The 18992-nt window shown below is 40.2% G+C and overlaps 1 protein-coding gene across 4 annotated transcripts in view; it reads left to right on the forward strand.

Annotated features, from left to right (window-relative positions):
- The window catches only part of PLCL1 (phospholipase C like 1 (inactive)), a 366361-nt gene that overhangs the window by 5362 nt on the left and 342007 nt on the right, over nucleotides 1–18992 (forward strand). For 2 of the 4 annotated variants that reach the window (XM_036859025.1, XM_036859026.1), the window contains exon 1: nucleotides 2955–3218. In XM_036859025.1, coding sequence (XP_036714920.1) covers nucleotides 2976–3218 — 243 coding nt within the window. In that variant the 5' untranslated portion in view covers nucleotides 2955–2975. Of the gene's footprint in view, nucleotides 1–1925; nucleotides 2025–2954; nucleotides 3219–18992 lie in introns of those variants that run through there. The other 2 variants (XM_036859028.1, XM_036859027.1) reach the window with 2 other exon arrangements.

Raw genomic sequence — 18992 nt, forward strand, 5'->3', positions numbered from 1 at the left:
ACATTACTTGGTGAATGATTGGGAGACAGGAGTTGTGGGTCCTAGTAACTTGGAAAGGGTTTTTTTTTAATGGAGGGTAGGAATGTTTATATGGCTGCTGATCTGACCGAGTCTGGCTACACCTTTCTCTCAGTCTTGGGAGTGGGGCCACAGAGTAGAATCTGTGCATGGGTAGGAGCAGGTTCAATGGAGGGTTCTTTTTTTTTAAACTGCAAACATGAATATCAGGAGAAGCCTTCTGAGCTTATGCTAGAGGACAACAGTATGAAAGACTTGCTAGATCAGGGTCCAACTGTATTCTCAAGGCAGAATGAATTAGACAACAGTCTGAACAGATGCTCAGAGCAAAGATGCGTGTGTGTGTGTGTGTGTGTGTGTGTGTGTGTTTGGCTTCACATGAGGGTGAGAGAGAATGCTGCTAAGGGAGAAAGAGATGAGAAGATTTCAACTGGCCATCATCTAGTTGAAACACAAAAAAAATTTTGTACACTGCATGCCATACTTTCTGGTTTAGTTTTTTGAAGATCACTGACTGTAAATGTTAGTAAGGTGACACTAATTTTAATATTAAAAAATAATATCAGGATGGTATACACAAACCATGTACATGGGAAATCCCTGTAAATGATATTAATATCATAGAACAAGATAATGAGTGAGATAACCACAGTTTTACATTTCTCAGAAGACAACCCAAGAATGGAATTTTTATGAGGGTAACAGAAAAATAAAGCTCTGAAAGCAACTGTAGAAGACAGAAATAAAACATAGTAATACTTGAATACCAAAGAAAAAAGTGATAGGTTAAAATAGGTTATATTTGTGAGTATAGCAAGTAAAAATATTTCTGATGAAGATGAAGGACATGTATGGTTGTTTTAAGTCTGGGTGACCTTCTACTTCCTTCCTCTTGTCTGTGGGTTATAAGGGCAGATCAGTTGAAAGGAAACTGAGTTTCCTCTCCTGTCTTTTACATATGAGAAAGAAAGAAGAAAGCATTTGCTATTATGGATGCAGTTCTCAGAATCTCACTAGAGGGTGGTGTTGGTTCTAAAACCAGAGGTTGCTAATCTGGTACATTCATTACCAGGCTGCATTTATATTTAAAGAAAAGGTAAGATCAAGCCTTCTCAGTCTTCCCTGAAAGTTGGTAAATGTCAAGTCTGAAAACTCCCAAGGGCCTCATCCAGTTCTGGCTGCTTGCAGCCCCAGAGGAGCCAGATAAAGTACTGAAGAGATTACCGGAGGAGTTAAGTGGCAGATTCTAATTTCACCTCTTGCACTAACTAGTAGACAAGAAACTAAAGCTCTCTGGGCCTTCTTCTCATCTGTAAAATAAAAGTGCTGCGCTAGATGATCCCTAAATCCCCTTGCATCTCTAAAATTCTGACATTCTAACAAATTCTGGGTTAAAAGGCTGAAGAATTTCTCATGTTCTTAGTCAAAGGAACAAGTAACATCTCAAATTATAAAATTATTAATAATTAAAATATAATTTAATGTTATAAATAAGGTTTAACAGAGATTCTAATATTAAAACGCCTTTAAATTAAAATGTCAAATCTTCTATCCTACTAGGGAACCTCAGAGCCATCCTTTTTTCACCTATCTGAACATTCTGTGGTTAATTTCACTGCCTTAATGCATCATTCAAGGATATCTCTCCTCTTGCTAACTTGCTGGAAATGAGCAAAATATGTTTATATAGGATTATCTAGAGAAAGGAGGTTGAACCATTCATTATCAAATAGGGATGTTTTAGGATAGAGATTAAATCCCCTACCTCACCTTGTGCTTAGCCAACATGCATCATATCTATGCTTTGTGAGGAGTCACTCTCCAGAGGATTTAGTTGGTTCGGCTTCCTATTACCCTCACCTCTTTTATCTGATTCCATTTCCTTGTCATATTTATTCACATTGCAGAGTGAACTGAAGATGTTTACACGAAAACTGAAGCAAATTATCCAACAACAGGGTCCCAGGAAACCCTAGTTTATCTCTGCATGGACTTAACTTCTAAAGGTGAGAGCCTGCAATTAACCCCTGATGGTGCGAAGCTGCGCTCCGCGTCACCCCAAAGGCTTTGACCGTAATACTCAACACCCCATTTCCTCCAAATTGCTTTGCTTTGCAAACGAAGGTTTCCTTTCCCCCGCCTCTGTCCCATCCCCGGATTTTGTTGCATCTTCAGGTTCATTTCGAAAATCGAAGCTTCCCAAAATACACACGGAGCGCCTCCGGGTGCGCACACGCGCGCTCTCACACCCCACTCGAGTACACAAGCCCGTCTGGGTCTGCTCCCGGTTAGAGAACACATTCCATTCTTCGCGCTCGGGCCCACCCCTCCCTGGTGGGGATTGGTCGGGTCTACCCCCACCTCGGCGAGGCGAGGCTCCTAAGAGGCCCAGACGCCTGCCAATCCCCACGGGCTGTCAAAACAAGTCCTTCCCTCCCTGTCACAACACAGCGGAGTGGAGGTCGCCGCCGCCGCCGCCGCTGCCGCAACCGCCGCACTTCCTGGGGCCACTGCGCCGCCGTCCGCGGGCAGGTGGCTGGTGCGCCGGGCAGCGGTCGCCGGGCTCCAGCCCCTCTCAGGCCGCGCGCGTCCCGGCCTCGGAGGCAGCCCGGCCAGGCGCCCGGTGCCTTTTGTCTGGCGCAGAGCGGGCGTTTGCATCACATTTCGGACACCTCCCTCTCCTTTTCGCCTCTCCTTCTCCCTCCCGCTCACATCTCCTCCCCACTCCCGCCGCGGTCCCCCCAAGGACTGTCGGCCTCCTGGATCAAAGCCCGCGGACGTCTCTACTCGAGCGATGTCTCCTCTCCAGAAAGTTGCCGCCACCGCCGCCGCCACCGGGCGGTGAAACAAAGTCTGGCGCGGTCGCCTCCCGGTGCAGGAGCGCACCCGTGCCCAGCGGCTGGACTCCGCTGCCGGGCGTGCCGCCTCCCCCCGGGGAGCCCGAAACGCGCTCGGCTATGGCCGAGGGCGCAGCCAGCAGGGAGGGTCCAGCGCTAACAGACGCGGCCGGGAGGGAAGACGACCCCCGAGTGGGCCCGGACGCCACCTCCGGGGACGGCGTGGCGGCGGCCCCTGGGGGCCAGTGGAGGGACCGTCGCAGCGGGGTCGCGCTGCCCAGCGCTGCAGGGGCCCCGGCGGACGGCGAGGCCGGCCTCCTGGAGGCTGCGCGGGCGACCCCCCGGCGCAGCAGCATCATCAAGGTAAGCGAGGCCGCGCGGCCCCGGGAGCGTGGGTGTGGATGGTGGACCGTGGATGGGTCACGGGCCGGGGCAGGATGTATGGTGTCCGGAGGCCACGCAGGCTTAGCATTGTTTTCTCCCATCTCCTTCATTACCGAACCTTCCTTCCTTGTCCGGAGGTTCCCAGACTCAGTTCTTGGCTGTGAGAAGCAGAAGTGACTTTTTTTTTCTTGACAGAGGAGGAAAAGTTCCGCTCTGCGTCTTTGCGTTTTGATGGATGCTTTTCCCCATCTTCTCTGAAAGTTTCGCTAAACCGTTGATACAAGGAGGAAGGGAGGACTCAATATAAATGCAGACCCGTGGGATGGTTGTGCACTGCTCTCCAACGAAAAGTTAGCTTTTGCCGTACAGTAAAGGAAATGCACAGTTTACCCTCAAGTGAAACAAAACAAAACAGAACAAAAAAACCCAAACCTTCGAGACTCAAAATGTCCTGAGATCTCACGAAGCATGAGCTTTCCCCGTAGGCAGGCAGAGTTTTCAGTGGCCCCTGCAGCAAAGTAAAGAGCGATGGTGGAGCCCAGAGTTTCCGCGCTGCAGAGAGCGCACCCGAAAAGCAGCCAATCCACCAAGCAGCACCCCGGGTCCTTGTGGTTACCACCACATCCAGGGAAAACGCTTCTCGACCCCTCAACTACCAGTCAGGGTTTCTCTCCATCCATCTTCCTTCCACTTGGGGCTTGTTTCCTGTTTGAGATTTCATCTTGGTTGCATGACATCGGGATAAGGTCCCCTGGAAGTCAGAACTCTTCCACAGGCTTTGGAAAAGGGCCTTTTAGCATAAATGCACGTGGGTAATCTTGGGTACATGACGTTAAAACCGATCTTGGTAGAACAGTCAGTATGAAACCACTTCCATGTAAAAGTAAGCCAAAGATGATAATGAAGGATGGACTTGGAACTTCTTAACTGCAATGTACTTGTGTTAATACATTAAAAACCCTTGCTCAGGTTTAAGCTGTGTATACACCACATAATACGTGTCTCTTTCTCAAGCTCTAAACTGGAGCTCCTAGTGCCGGTGTGGGTAGACTCCTCCCCCAGTCCATCCAGCCAGCTCCAAGTATAGTCTAGGCTTTTCCCCAGTACTGACACATGGAAGTTTAAAGCCAAACACGGAGATTTCTATATTAAAAGAAGAGTGGGTGGTAGTTACAAATGACTTGTAGTAGTTTCTGTTATTCTGTGACTTTTAGATTATGTGAAAAGAAGTGTTCTATTCTGGGTGTGAATTTGGATAAAAAGGAAATGATCACTTTTTTTCCTTTTAACCCACAGGTCAGAAAGCATGTTGTTTTGAATCTTGAAAAAACCATCACAATTAGATAGCACACATTTTGGAATCTAAGATATAGACAGTACACGTGTTGTGTGAAAACAAGAGCCTCAAGATAGTTTAAAATATACCATCATAAAAAGCAGTGGGCTTTTTTGTTGTGTTGTAAAAAATGAAAGTAACAGAGCATAAGGAATATACAAATTCTTGCAGCTAAATTTGCAGTTTTTAAATTTTAGTTGTGTGCTGGTTGATATTCTCAGAAGAGTCCTTGCTGAGTAATGGTGCCTCTGTTGTTGTTGGTTTTATTTTTATTTTTTTAAATTTTTTATAAATTTATTTATTAATTTTTGGCTGTGTTGGGTCTTCGTTTCTGTGCGAGGGCTTTCTCTAGTTGCGGCGAGCGGGGGCTACTCTTCATCGCGGTGCGCGGGCCTCTCACTATCGCGGCCTCTCCTGTTGTGGAGCACAGGCTCCAGACGCGCAGGCTCAGTAGTTGTGGCTCACGGGCCCAGTTGCTCCGCGGCATGTGGGATCCTCCCAGACCAGGGCCCAAACCCGTGTGCCCCGCATTGGCAGGCAGATTCTCAACCACTGCGCCACCAGGGAAGCCCACCTCTGTTGTTTTGAAGTTTCTTTTTGTGACAAAAAAGGAGGGAGGCAACAGAGTAGCAGCTTGATTCTTTCCCTATTTAATAGTAAAATAAACATTTAATAAATGACCTTTAAAATTAAAGATACCAGAAAATGAAGTGAATTATTATTATTATCTTAAACTAGCTCTTATTGAAAAAGTAATATATGCATATGATAAAAACAAATGTTGCAAAGGAGTTTGAAGGGAAAACTCCCAGCCACTCCACATTCCCACTAACATGGTCCACCCCCATAGCTGTTAACACTTTCTTGTGTATCCTTCCAGTAATATTCCATGTATATATAAGCATATGTATCTGTACTTATCTGTGGTGAACTACTGATGCTGCTGATTTATGTAATAAAGTTTCGCTAGAGTTTACAGACCTCATATCTTCAGATTTGCTCCAAACATTTTGATGTCTAGAGGGTTGTCTAAGGTCATTGTGGTGGGTCTGTTAATCTTCAAGGATAACCTGGTAGGTCATTGGTGGGTAGTGGTCCTTGGGGTCTATTCCCAGAGCCCTTCATTATCTTACAGTGGGGAAAGAGGCAGTTGGTGGACTCTGTGCCACTCCCTCTCTGAGATCAAGGACCTTTCTGTTGACATCTTGAATCTGCTGCCCCGTGGTTTATTCACTTTAGCATAGTAAAAATGAGAATTCCTAAAGAAGGTCTAGATCATATAAGAAATAAGTAGCACATGTTCTGTATTGAGAAAAGATTGCATTCTTCATAGTGTTGCCAAGAGTTCTTTTTATTTGGCACTGAAACATACACAAAAAAGAAAGGCTTTAGTACATTTTATATTAATCAAACTATTAAATGCTGTTCCAAATAGCCTTAGTACAGGGGTAATTGATATTCATGATCATAACTCTGAGCCACTGAAAGATTGTGAATCATCAAATATCAAATTATTTTCAGCTCAATTTAGGTATTGTTTCTAGTCTAATTATTTGACTGCTAATTCTCTATGAACATGGATATTAGATAAATCAGAATAGTGCATTCCTCTATCATGCCAGAAGACAGATTGTCTTGTATATTAATAAAAGGAATGTTTTCAGTAAACTTGCCCTCCCTAATTTGTGAAAATATGTGTTTAGTTGAGAAAACAATTTCCTTCTGAGCTGATGAAAACAATAGCATTTATCTTTACACATCTTTGGAAAGTCTTCTTTCTACTATAATTATGTTTCTTCCCTTATATGCCCAGTCCTAAGTTTTAAAAAATTTAATGTGAGAATTAAACTAGGTTCTCTTTAACCTGTCCATTTTTTCCCTGTGTTTTTCTGTGTAAGTTTTTGGACAGCATTGACGTTGATAAATGTTGCATGTTTTTTGGTAAGTGCATTGTTATATACCACAATATTGCAATAGACTCCATCTTAATTGCTTCTTCATGACTTGTGGTTTAAAATTGCTTCTTCATGACAAGTTAGTTACATGCAAGGTCGATAATATCTAAAAATTACGTACTATTATACATTCAAATATATTTCTACTTAAGGAATTAGACCATTTAACTATCTGGTACTTGATATCAAATTTATACATTTAAAATATTTAACATTTTAGATTATAGTTTACAGCTCTATAACTCTATAATAGAAATTTTTGGAAATAGAAAGCAGTGTAGCTTATTCCTTATGCCAGATGGCAGGAATTGAGATATAAAAGAGCAGTTGTGGGACTCCCCTGGCCGTCCAGTGGTTAAGACGCTGTGCTTCCAATGCAGGGGGCGCGGGTATGATCCCTGGCTGGGGAACTGAGATCCCACGTGCTGTGCGGCCAAAAAAAAAAAAGCAGTTGATTTGTCTCCCACTATATTCAATGTATTGAAGAGTTCTACTTTTTTCGATTTCCTTTTGATTCTACTTCAGTATGAATTCTTGAGAAGAAATTATCACTTGGATCCCATGGACATAGGTGTGTGGGATGAAGATAGGAGTTGGAAATGAGGTGCTGAGACGTGCACTGAAGCAGCGAGAGTAGTGACTTCCATGTTGTCCATGTCTCTTATTTTATATCATGGCCAGTCTCATTCTGTCATGTTCATTGTGGGGCTGGTGTAGTGAGTTTCTGAGCTGCAGCCTCAAAAATGCACCTTGGGTACCTGTTGACCCATATAAAAATTATGGCTCTCCTCAAAGGGGCAAGGGAAATTTTATTCACTTTTGTGAAGTGCTGCCTACTATGAGTCAGGTACTGAACTAGGAGCTTTCATACATTATAATCAATCCTCATAGCAAACTCTCCAAGTAGAGAAGGGAGGCATGGACAGCTACTGATACCATGTGGAGTCAGGATTCATACCCATGTCTGCTTAACATGAGAACTTGTGGTCTCATGCTGATTCTCAGATGCAGAAAGCCCATAATCCATGAATACTTTTTTAGGTTAGAAACAACATGAACATCTAAGAAAGTGGCATATTCTTGGGCTCCCAGGCTTGTGGGTAAACTATCTTGTCTCAGCTCCACCTCTCCAATTCAGAACACCTGGAAATGGATGACTCTAGAAAGGGATTGCAGTTGCTTTTGTCTTTGGTCATTTTGTTAGGCCTGTACTGTATTTTAAAAGGTAGAGCAGCTTGGCAGATGTTCTACGTGTTGTCAATATATGAAAGGTACGCCTGTTCTTTTACGCCCGGCCCACTTCTCCCCTGCCCATGCAGACAGTTGAGTTTGTGAAGGATGGTATTCTCTTTTAGACTGATATATGGGGCATAGGAATATGTTTTATTCTAGAGGAGTGATGAAATAGGGGATATTGTGTGGGAGCTCTGAAAACATTTTTAATAGGGACAGTTATGAAGGGAATTAAGTGTGATTGAAAAATAACTCAAAAATTTTAGACACATTATAAGTTAAATAGGCTTCTGTAGATTGGCGTGGGAATTAATCAGAATTTGTAGACTCTTTTTCCTGTACAAATATGTGTTAAAACTTCCAAATAATCAACTTATGGGTGAACTTTGGATAAACAACCTGATTGTACAGCGGGGCTGGCCAGCCTTACTGCGTGCAGTTAGTGTGCCTTGGTTGTTTCAGTCGTGGGTGCTCCTCCTGAGGAATGATTCATAAATAGCGTTGAATTTCTTGTGTGGATTTGTTTTATTATCCCAGTAACTTCAGTTAGAGTGTTTACTTTTCCTGAAATTGCCATAGAAACATGGTCACATTTCACCTTAGAAGTGGTTGCTTCTCATTGTGGTGCCTTTCTGATGTGATTTCTTATAGCATCTCTCAAGAGAATTCAGAATAAAATTTTGATAGAGAGCCTTGTCATGTTTTGATGAGAGATTTTAGAAGTACCTGTTGATTAGTTCTTGCTACTACTATCAGAATTTACAAGAATTTTTTTCCTTCTTGGAAAATATATTAAGGTTTAAAAGGTAGACATTAATTGCATAGCCACTGAGAGGTCAAACATACATTGCAATTAAGACTGAAGAGTTGTTTTCCCAGCCTTTCCCCTTTTACAGTAGAGAAAAAAAGGTCATTAAATTTTGTACAGTAAAATGTCAATTGAACATTTATTACCAAATAACACCTCAGGCACCACAGGGTGTTATGAGAAGACATCAGGGACAGCCGACTTTACCTTTGGTGCTACTGAACAAACAATCCATTAATGCTTCTAGGTAATGCCAGAGCAACTGGTCAGGCAGCATGCTGGGGAGTAATTCAAAGGAAGAATTACAGCAGGCTTCCCTGCTCCCCCAGTGACTGCTCAGCTTTAATAACTGTGAGCATTAAACATAATTCCATTTTCAGGAGCAATGTCTAAACTGAGACCTGTATAAGATTGTACATTAAAAAAATTATCCAGCTGAAAATGACTAAACAGAAGTAAGAGGCAGGAGTAAAGTTCCTTTTTGAGTTTTCCATTGGGATCTCAACACTAGTAAATGAACCATTGTTTATTAGATGGGGAGAGAGAATAATTTGATTACACTTCCAGTCTAAATCTAAGGTAATAAATCAGTAAACTTATTACAGTGGAACCTGTGAGTTCTACAAAATCTCATATTTTGATGTTTTCTAATAATGTAAAAAAGGTTTATTTGTAGTTTTATCAAATCTTATTTATCTTTGCATCCCCAGTTCATCTCTGTATCCCAGTTCCTATAAAGGTTATGATAGACAGAATTTATTATAATTAATGAGTATACTAAATTGATAAAAACAATTATAACTGAATGGTCAAGTTCTATAATGACAACATTGTTTTGTTTTAATTCTTGGCCAATGTATTGTGTATTTCAGCTAACATTAGATGGCAACAAAATTATAGTGTGGCAAAGTATTGGAATAGTCCTTTGGATTTAAAATTGGATTTGATTTCTAGTTTAATTTGTAACATTTTATGTGGCTGTGTTGAAGAGAGATATAATGTAGTTTATTTTCAACAGTACCATTTTAACTTACCTCACTAATAATTAAACTAGCATTATTTTGAGATAAGTAGGATTGTACATTGTGAGTAGAAAAGAATCATATTTATATTATCATTATCACTCCAGGAAGAAGAAAGGCAAGTTAATTTTGAAAAGAGTATAATCCATCCAAAACAAAACAACATAACAACTAAACTATTTTAGTAAGTGTGCTTAGTTCCCAAAGATTTCTTAATTTGTATTTGTGAATTTATGATACCTGTTACTGGCAAGGATATTGTGTTTTTCCTTAACCACACAACTTTGTATTCAAAAGTTTAAAATCTTTGAAAGATAATATCTGCTTTCTTAACTCTTTCATACTGACTTGTTTAGAAGCTTGTTAAAAGGTGCTAAATCTATACTAGACTAAGCTCAGGCAGTATGTATAAGTAGGCACACTTGTATCATTGTATGGTACTATGTAATGGTTAGAAATGATAGATTATATTCAGAACACCTTGCCTGTGAGATGTTGAGGAAGATAAACGCACAAGGAAGTAAAAAAGAGACAAAAAACAAACAAACAAAAAAACCCCTTCACTGTTAGCTGGGACCAAGATTACAAGGCAGAACTCTAGAAAGCTGGACCTGATCATTTTGTAGGTACTTTTCTCTAAGGCTCAAGTGATTTCAAACCAAAGCAGGCCAAATAGCTTGTGTTCTTAAAGCCCATATCTTCCATCTCAGATCTGACAGCTGATGATGAGGGTGGGCTGCTCAGGAGCTCACCCCATCGGGCTGGAGAATAAGGAGTCAGCAGGAGGAGAATGTGTTTCCCCTCCAAACCTGCCTTGGCTCAGGCTGGGTTAGGGTCTGGCTCAGGAAAAGGGCAACTGTGTGGGAAGAGTGAGTGTAAACTGCCTTGCTCTGCTCCCCTTCAGGTCAGCACGTTGTTGGGTGAGGGGAGAAAGAGGATACCACGCCATGTGCACTCTGACCTTTATCTCCTTTGAAAACTTCACCTCCACAAAACAGAGTCTATCAATGTCCTTGAACTTGCAGTCTTGTAACCATTTATCATGACTAATTTTTGGAGGAGGTAGTAGGGGCAGAAGTGGGGGATGAAGGTTGGCAGAGTCTGTGCTCCCCATGGAGACTGACATGCAAGATGCAAAGACATCTTCAGCATTTAGTGAACTCCCCTTTTGAAATACTTTGGAATTATTGATTCCATGCTATAATTAAATATTATATATTTAGATATGTTATTAATAATTAAATGCTTTATTTTTATGTTTAATCTAATAGATAAAACACCTAGTACATCTTGCAGAGATTTTCCTATTGAGCAATTTTCTTATAGTAATAGCAAATGCTTATATAAGTTGTATTATGAGTCTGGCATTGTTCAATTAATGTGTATTAATTCATTCAATCCTCACAATAACCATATGAGTTTAGTATTTTTAATTGTTATTTCCCTTTTTACAGTTGGAGAGATATGACTTGCCTAAGGTCACACAGCTAGTAAATGCAGAGCCAGGAAATGGACCCAAATGGTCTAGCTCCAGAGGTTGCTTTTAATCTTTATGCTGTACAACCTCTTAAATAATATTGATTTAAACCTTAGCTAGTATGCATGAAATAGCAGACATTATATAGCTACCTTAAAAACTAAGTTTACTGACAAATTGAAAATAAACAATTCTGAAAACAACTTTGGGAAACTCTGATAAGGATTCTTTGATTATGTTTTTTTAGCTTCTTAACCTTTCATGTAAAATACCCATGACTTTACAATAATATCGTACGCCACTTTCCCTTGAGATGACTGGAACTCCTCTTAGTACATTTTTACTCTTTTATCAGAATTAGCATCTTTACCATGTAGCAAGAATTTATGATCCAACTTTGCTGTAAATTACACAGGCTAAGGATGGACTGTTACTTAATCAATGCAAACTGATATGATTTATTTTATAGTTTGATAGTTTTGTCTTCCAGCATCAATAAATCAGTAAGGAGTATCTGAGTTTCTAATCCATGGAAGTTGAAATTTTGATAAGTGGTAGTGGTATGATGCTTTATTATTAATATTTCTTCCCAATTACATTTGAGGTAGGTGAGTTCATCACACATATGAGGAATATTTGAGGAATTCCATTAAAGTGAAAGTCTGTTTAATCATTTAATTCCTTTTTTAGGGGGTGGAAATTTCAAAAAAAAATGGGAAATTTAAATATGTGAGTATGTCATGAAATTACTGTGCTTGTGGCTACTTTATTGTGTTGATGGTAGTGAGTCCATTCTGCTATGCAGAGATACAGTACCATGGCCAAATCGTACCCAGAGGTTTGTCCCCATCACTTGGAGACTGGCCAGGTGTTAAAGGCACAGTCAGCTCTCTTGTTGAAACACTCCTCATATGTCAGGTTTAATTACCTATCTGCCGTTATATTAAATTATTGAAAGGACATAGGACTTCGGCTTTTTCTTTCTCTTCTCTCTCTCTCTTTTTTCTATTGCAGCATTTGCACAATAAAGTGTTTAGTCACATTCTCTTAAAGTGGAATTTTTTTTTGGAAAAAACAATAAAGCTTTCCCCAAACATCTGAAATTTACAAGAAATATTTTTCCTAATACCTTCTCATGTTCAGTTAGTATGGAACCAACCTGGTTTTGTGATAAATTCAGTGGTTTGTATGTGTGTACACACTTAACGCTAGACACATTGGAAGTCAGAAGCCTCAACAGCAGGTGACCTTTTTTCCCCCAGCTTTATGTCCTACGGCTGGGATGATGGTCTTTATCTCAAGACATGTTTTTTATGAAAGTAACTGTGTGGGCTATGAGAAGCCACACTCAGAAATGTTAGCCAAACTCAGAAAAGTTTGATCAGAAGTTGAGATTTTTGTGGTTTGGGGAGAAGAGAAAGAGGATCAATGTGTGCTAAAGAGAATGGAGTTGGATGGGACCATATTTATAAATGGACAAAGTAATGCTTCAACAAATAGCTCTCTACCTGGGTCATTCTGCCAGAAGTTGTACATTTGGGAATTCAAATTTTGGGGATTTTGATGGCTTTTTGGTTCTTCTGGAGAGTCTTTTAACTAATTAACACCTCACACCTTAACACACCTAATAGTGAATACTCAGCTTAGGGCCCTTTGAGCCTAGAGATTCCTGGGAAGGATCTAAGAAGGACTGGTCTAGTTTGTTGGTGGGAATGCATGGCATTAAAGACAAGTTTTGTCTATTTTCTGTTTTTCTACCCCTAGCCCTAAGAAAGTCCAAGGAAATTCTTCCTAGTTGCACCCTTAGCGTGACAGGGTCACCAATACAGAGAAATGGCTTCTGATAAACAAGATATCGTAGAAGTTGGTGTAACAGGATGGAAGTAGTTGTGAGTGCTGGAATTAGCCATCACAGCTTAAAACAAAAGACTCTTAAGATTCCACAGACTCAGGGGACCATGAACTGTTGTGTTCAGCCACCATTTCCAGTCTTGCGGAGAGGCAGCCTTTACTACTGCTCTTGTCCACCCCTTTTCCCCAGGTTAAATAAGGGGAGGACTTCGAAGGAGGAGGTAACCTTGGAAGGGGGTTATGGTTTCTGAAGAGAGCCTGTTCCTTCCACTTTCCTCATTTTGGGTGGAAGAGCTCATGACCCTTTCTGAAGTTGAGAGAGAAAGGACTCAAGAGAATCCTGTGTAAAGATCGGGCAGGTGATGGTGGTGGCATGGAACAGTTCCCCTCTCCACCAAGTCTCCCTGTAAGTTGGGACTGATGCTCATCTCTTCTCTGGAAGATACTGAATTACCAGACCATCAGAGCCCTGATGCCATCCTGATTGTGGAGGAAGATGGCCAGGCATCTTGCTGTGCCCCACCCAAAGAACCCATTTGAGCATAGGGACTCTAGTAACAAGAGGCTGGGGCAGGGGCTGGGTAAGTGGTGAGAGGAAGAGGTCAGTGTCCAAGCCAGATCTCTAAAACCAATATGATGAATGTGCAGGAAGAAGGGCACTATGGAGAACCATCAGCTCCATGCAGAGTCAGCATTTGCATGCCTGCCTCACAGAGAGAACCAACAGTAAGTTCAGTGTTAACCTGAGGAGCAGAGAAAGCCAACCCAGTGGGGCCTTCAACATCCCTATGATGCCATCTATGGGGAGACCGTGGCCTTTCCTATGCCTCCTCCAGCCCAACCCTAGAAGGGAAGTGTAGGGAGGAAGAGAAAGAGAGAAGCAGGTAGACTAGACCTACCCCCAGCCATGGCAACTACCACCACCATATTAGCTCGCTTTGGGGGCTATGGGATGGAAAGAGGACCTTGAATTGAACATGAGATTGAAGTTTTAAAATGAATAGGAAAGAGTTTTTAAGGACTTGAAAGAACCCTTCTAATAACTGAAAGAGACTGAAACATTGTGGAATCTGAGTGAGTTCAGTTATTAGTGGTAACTGGAGTACTCAGGGGCAAGGGGATCTGAGATGGCATAGTTGGGAGGGAGCAGTTGTGGGAAATATAAAACTCACTTGTTTGTACTCCAGCAACTTAAGACTGCTTAATTATCCAATTACATTATTATAGAATTGGAGAGCTTGAGATCATTCTCTAATTCTACCCCTTCACTTACCAAGCATGTCTAAGAATGGGAGAAGGATGGGAGAGATGGTCCACCATCTCTCCCATTCTTCCAGGGAGCCACTAGAGAGATTGTTTATGACACCATGGATAGGTTATGGAGACTTCTTTTACAATTTCATGGTATAGAATAATAACAGGCATGAACATTGTCAAGATCTTACATTATTTTTAATTCTTACAAGAGTCTGGCAAGACATAGCTATGGTTTTCATTTCAACCTTACAGAAAAGGAAGCCAAGGCTCTGAGAGGTAGAGAAACTTGTTCCAGGTCTCGCAGATATTAAGTCTGTGTGTCTTTGGTAGGGTAGAGGTGGGGGAGGGCAGAATTTTTTCCTCCCTATTTTCTTTATCCCTCAAACCTGCAACCCCCACTATCCCAAATTTCCAAAAACAAACAATTATTTAAGAATACGTTGATCTGGTTGCATGGGGCCAGTGTTAAAACTAAGTTAAGGTGGTTTAACCCTCCATTGTTCTTGCAGTGAAAGCAACCACCACATCTACTGTGTTAGGGGCACATATTTCAGTTGAAAGTCAGAAGAATCTAAGAAACAACAGTAGATTTGAGGGGATTGTTTTGGCATACCTTCTAGATTGCAGGTTTGGGTGTCTTACTCTTCAAAACCTACGTTTTAGAAACCCTAAATATTAGTTTTCTACTGTTGCTTTGACAAATTATCATAGTGTCTTCAAACATAAATTTATTATCTTACAGTTCTAGAGGTCTGTAGTCTGAAATGTGTCTCGCTTCGCTAAAATCAAGGTATTGGCAGGGCTGTGTTCCTTTTTGGAGGTTCTAGGGGAAAATCCTTTTTCTTGCCCCTTTCAGCTTCTAGAATCTGCTGCATTCTTTGGATCACGGCCCCTTCTGTTTTCAAAGTCCAGCAACAGCCAGTGGAGTCTTTCTCGTCTCACACCACCTTTAACTTTTAGTTTTTATCCTGCCCCATTCTAAATCTTCTGTCTCCCTCTTCCATATTTAAGGATCCTTTTGATTACATTGGGTTCACCCAGATAATCCAAGATAATCTTCCTATTTTGAAGTCAGTTGATTAGTAATCTTAATTCCCCTTTGCCATGCAACCTAACATATTCACCGGTTCTGGGGAATAGGACATAAAGATCCTTGGAGACCTTTATTCTATCATATCCTGGTTTTAGAACTAGGTCATTGTTGTAGTGATGATTTTTTTTCCCATTCCAGATGAATTTTATTAGATTCTTTAAATACAAATATAATTTGTTACCAACATGAACAGTCCACTGGATTAAGATTTAGGATTTTGATAGTAGTGTTAATAAAAAACAATTAGTTTATGGATTTTGTGAACATTTCATTTCTAACTGCATCTGCATTTTTACATGATATACTTTTTATACACTAATATATAGAGCTTTAATAGAAAATTAAACTAAAATATCCTTAGAGTTTACCTCATAATAGTTGAATCTACCTCTTTACAGATTTGGAAACTGAGATTTAGGGGGATTACTGACTTCCAAAAATCATAAAGCAAATTGGTGGAGAACTGGTACCAACATCTTTCAACTTTTTATGACCTCAACTTCGTAAGATTTAAAAAGAAGGAGATTCAGATTTCTGGATTTTATTCTTAATATATCCTTCACAAGAACTGAAGAATGACTTTCAGGTTCTCACAACATTCTTGTGCATTTGATTTGGTTCTGAGTAGAATGTACTTCTGAAAACTCTCTGGGAAAATTGATTCAACTGATCTATTTTGGGCAGATATCCTCTACTATCTTCACTGTTAAAAGTATAAAACTTTATAAATTATAATTGGAAAAAAGAGATGATGTTCCATACAGAGGAAGATTTTTTTGTGGTTAAAGATGTGGGTCTTCTCTCTTTTTTTCTTTGAGAGGTATTTTGATGAGTCCTGGTGGCTAATGTGTAAGATCAATTATTTATTTTACCTGCTTTCAACTTAATTGAATAAGTTTCATTAGAAGAATCATATTGTGGAAGCTACTCATAACAGCCATACACAAAACACACACTTACCGGGGTCATTACCTGTATTCCTGTATGTATTGTCAGAGGAAAGGAGTTTCCAGCCTGTATGGCAATGCAAGATGTTAAAATAAGAATAAAGCCCACAGTTTCCTCAGTGGTGCATATATTAAAGAGTAATTTCTAGGCAAGCTCACATCATAGAGAACCAATTGCTGTCTGGTTTCATGGATAGTAAGACCAGCTTATGGAATGTTTTACATTGTATAAAGCCTGTTAAAAGCCGGAAGAGGAAAATAGCATTCTCCACTGACATTGGGATCAACTGAGGATGGGGTGGGTTTAGTGGCATTAAATAAAATTTAAAAAGTTGGAATCATAATTTTAAAAAATCCTGGATGTGGATATTAGATATTTATTTATATAAAATGAAAACTTTGCTCCAGATATTTTTGTTGTTCTGAACTTCAAGAAAAGTCTGGAGAAACCAAACTGTGACTTACGTCCTTTAACAACTATGTCTAATATGTTATTTTCTTTTAAAAATCTGCTCTCTTACAAGGTACAAAACATTGCTCTGAGGCTTTTTATGGACATAAAAGCTCAACTTTGTGTTTATCTGATTATGTCTTAGATCCTTCTGAACTCTTATTCATGGTTTCAGTTTTGACAGTTGAAAATGACTTGAACATTTTAAAGGACAAGTAGATGACTAAGGTAGATTATTTGTCTTATCCCTATAAGGATCTTGGTACTATGACCCTCGAGGGACTGTCTTTGTAGTTTTCTTCAAGTACTCTTCTTCTTTTATAATTTGAGTGTTTTCCTTCATAAACTATTCTGTTTCTATCTTCCAGAAGTGTATCATTGGTGGTACAAACAAAAGCATTTTTTGCTTTAGATGGCTGGCTCGACCTACATCAGAATTTTAACTTTCACTATTAAAAGTCTTTATTAAAAGAGGAATTTAGCTGAGAATATTTATACACAAATCTCTGAGCCTTTGAAATGAGGGAGTTCATTCTCCATATTTATAAATACTTGCATTTATTGGGAAGCTAAGTTGCTCTATGAAACATATGTTTTCTTGAACAAGATAGAAGTTTATTTCTCTAATAAGTAACATTCCATAACTAGGCTGTTTCTTCTGAATCAGGTAAGTGGCTCTGATCCATAAAGTAATTCAGGGATACAGTTTCCTTTTGTCTTCCTTTTGGCCATCCTTTAGGATGTTGTTTTGTCCCTTTGATTAAACTGGCCCACTACCACCTCTCCCTTCTGTCCCATAGGAAGGGGGAAAAAGAAAGTGGGGGGCAAGCAGTTTGCTTTTAAGGAAGTTATCTGTAAGTTGCACATATCACTTCTACTTTTATCCCATTGGCCTGTTAGCGATATAGCTATAACCAGCTGGGAAGTGTAGTCTCTATCTAGGTAGTTATGTGCTCAGCTTAAAGTTTAGGAGATTTTTATTAGTAAAATGAAGAAAAAGAGACTGTAAGTTTTGTTAAGGTTAAAATAGTTAGTCATAGAAAATATTCTTAACTGGAGAAGGAATCAAAGTGTTTTGTGATATGAGGGAGTTAAACGTGACTCTGATATGTTTTTAGGTTCCCACTGTTTGATCTGGTTAGGGCAACTGATGAGAACATGGCTCATGTGCTACTAGGTCCTATTCCAATACCTGTATGAACCAGTTAACTTCAAAATTATGTTTCACAGGCATGAACCACACTTTGCATCCTGACTTGCAAATTCATACCATATGTGAAATACAGAGAAACCCCAAACAAGGACAATCCAGGATATCTTGAGTAACTACCATGTACCATACATGGTGGGAAAGAATCTGATGGACTGTCTTAGGTGAGCATTTGGAGGGTGTCAGGTGCATAACTGCACTAGAGTAGGAGCCTCTGTAGATGTGGGGATAGTGGCCTCTAGTCAGCAAGGAGCTCCCTTTCTTACAAGGGAGCCAATTCCATTTTCAGGCTGCTTTTGTTCTTTGAAAAATTCTTATGTTGAGCCCAAATCCAATTCTTCTCTGATGCATTTCCTAGTCAGTCCGATTTCTCCCTCAGGAGCTAGAAAGATTAAGTGAAATACTCATGTGACAACTCTTGACATAGTTGAAGGGAGTTATATGGATGTCTCCTCCCACACTCCCACCATAGTAGTGACCCCTGACATTTATTGAGTGCTTACCATGTGCCAGACACTGTTCTAAGCACTTTACATGTATTAACTAATATAATTCTCACTAGGTTTGTGAAGTGGTGGATATCTACCCTATTTCACAGATGAGGAGATTGAGGGACAGGCAGGTTAAATAACATGCTCAGATTCACATAGCAAATAAGTGGTATGTTCTGATTTGGCAGTGTTCTGTTTAAAATGTTGTTCCTAGACTACAACATTGGTTACAATACTAGGGGCACTGTGGTCCACTATAGTGGACTGTTTTACCTCCATTTTTCTGGAGGCTGTATTTCTATGAATATAATCATCAGGGGAATTTTCTTTCTGGGGAAAAAAAAAAACCCCAACATGTTCCATTGACAGCAGTTCAGCAAGTTGTCTTTGTATTCCAGATGCTGTGCTTCTGAATTTGGGAGGATCTGATGGGTTGAATGAAGGCAGGCTTGATATGGCAGCTGCATTCAGTTTAATATGATATATAAAGGCATTGTATTTTTCTTAAATAGGGACATAATAGGTAAAAAAAATAGTAGTTAAGATTTTCTTAATAGCTGTGTGAAACAATGGAGGTAAATTGGGGTTAAGAGAATAACTAGAAGTTTCCAAAATTAGGTGC

The sequence above is a fragment of the Balaenoptera musculus genome, chromosome 7 (genome assembly GCF_009873245.2).
Source record: "Balaenoptera musculus isolate JJ_BM4_2016_0621 chromosome 7, mBalMus1.pri.v3, whole genome shotgun sequence".
NCBI classification, from domain to species: domain Eukaryota; kingdom Metazoa; phylum Chordata; class Mammalia; order Artiodactyla; family Balaenopteridae; genus Balaenoptera; species Balaenoptera musculus.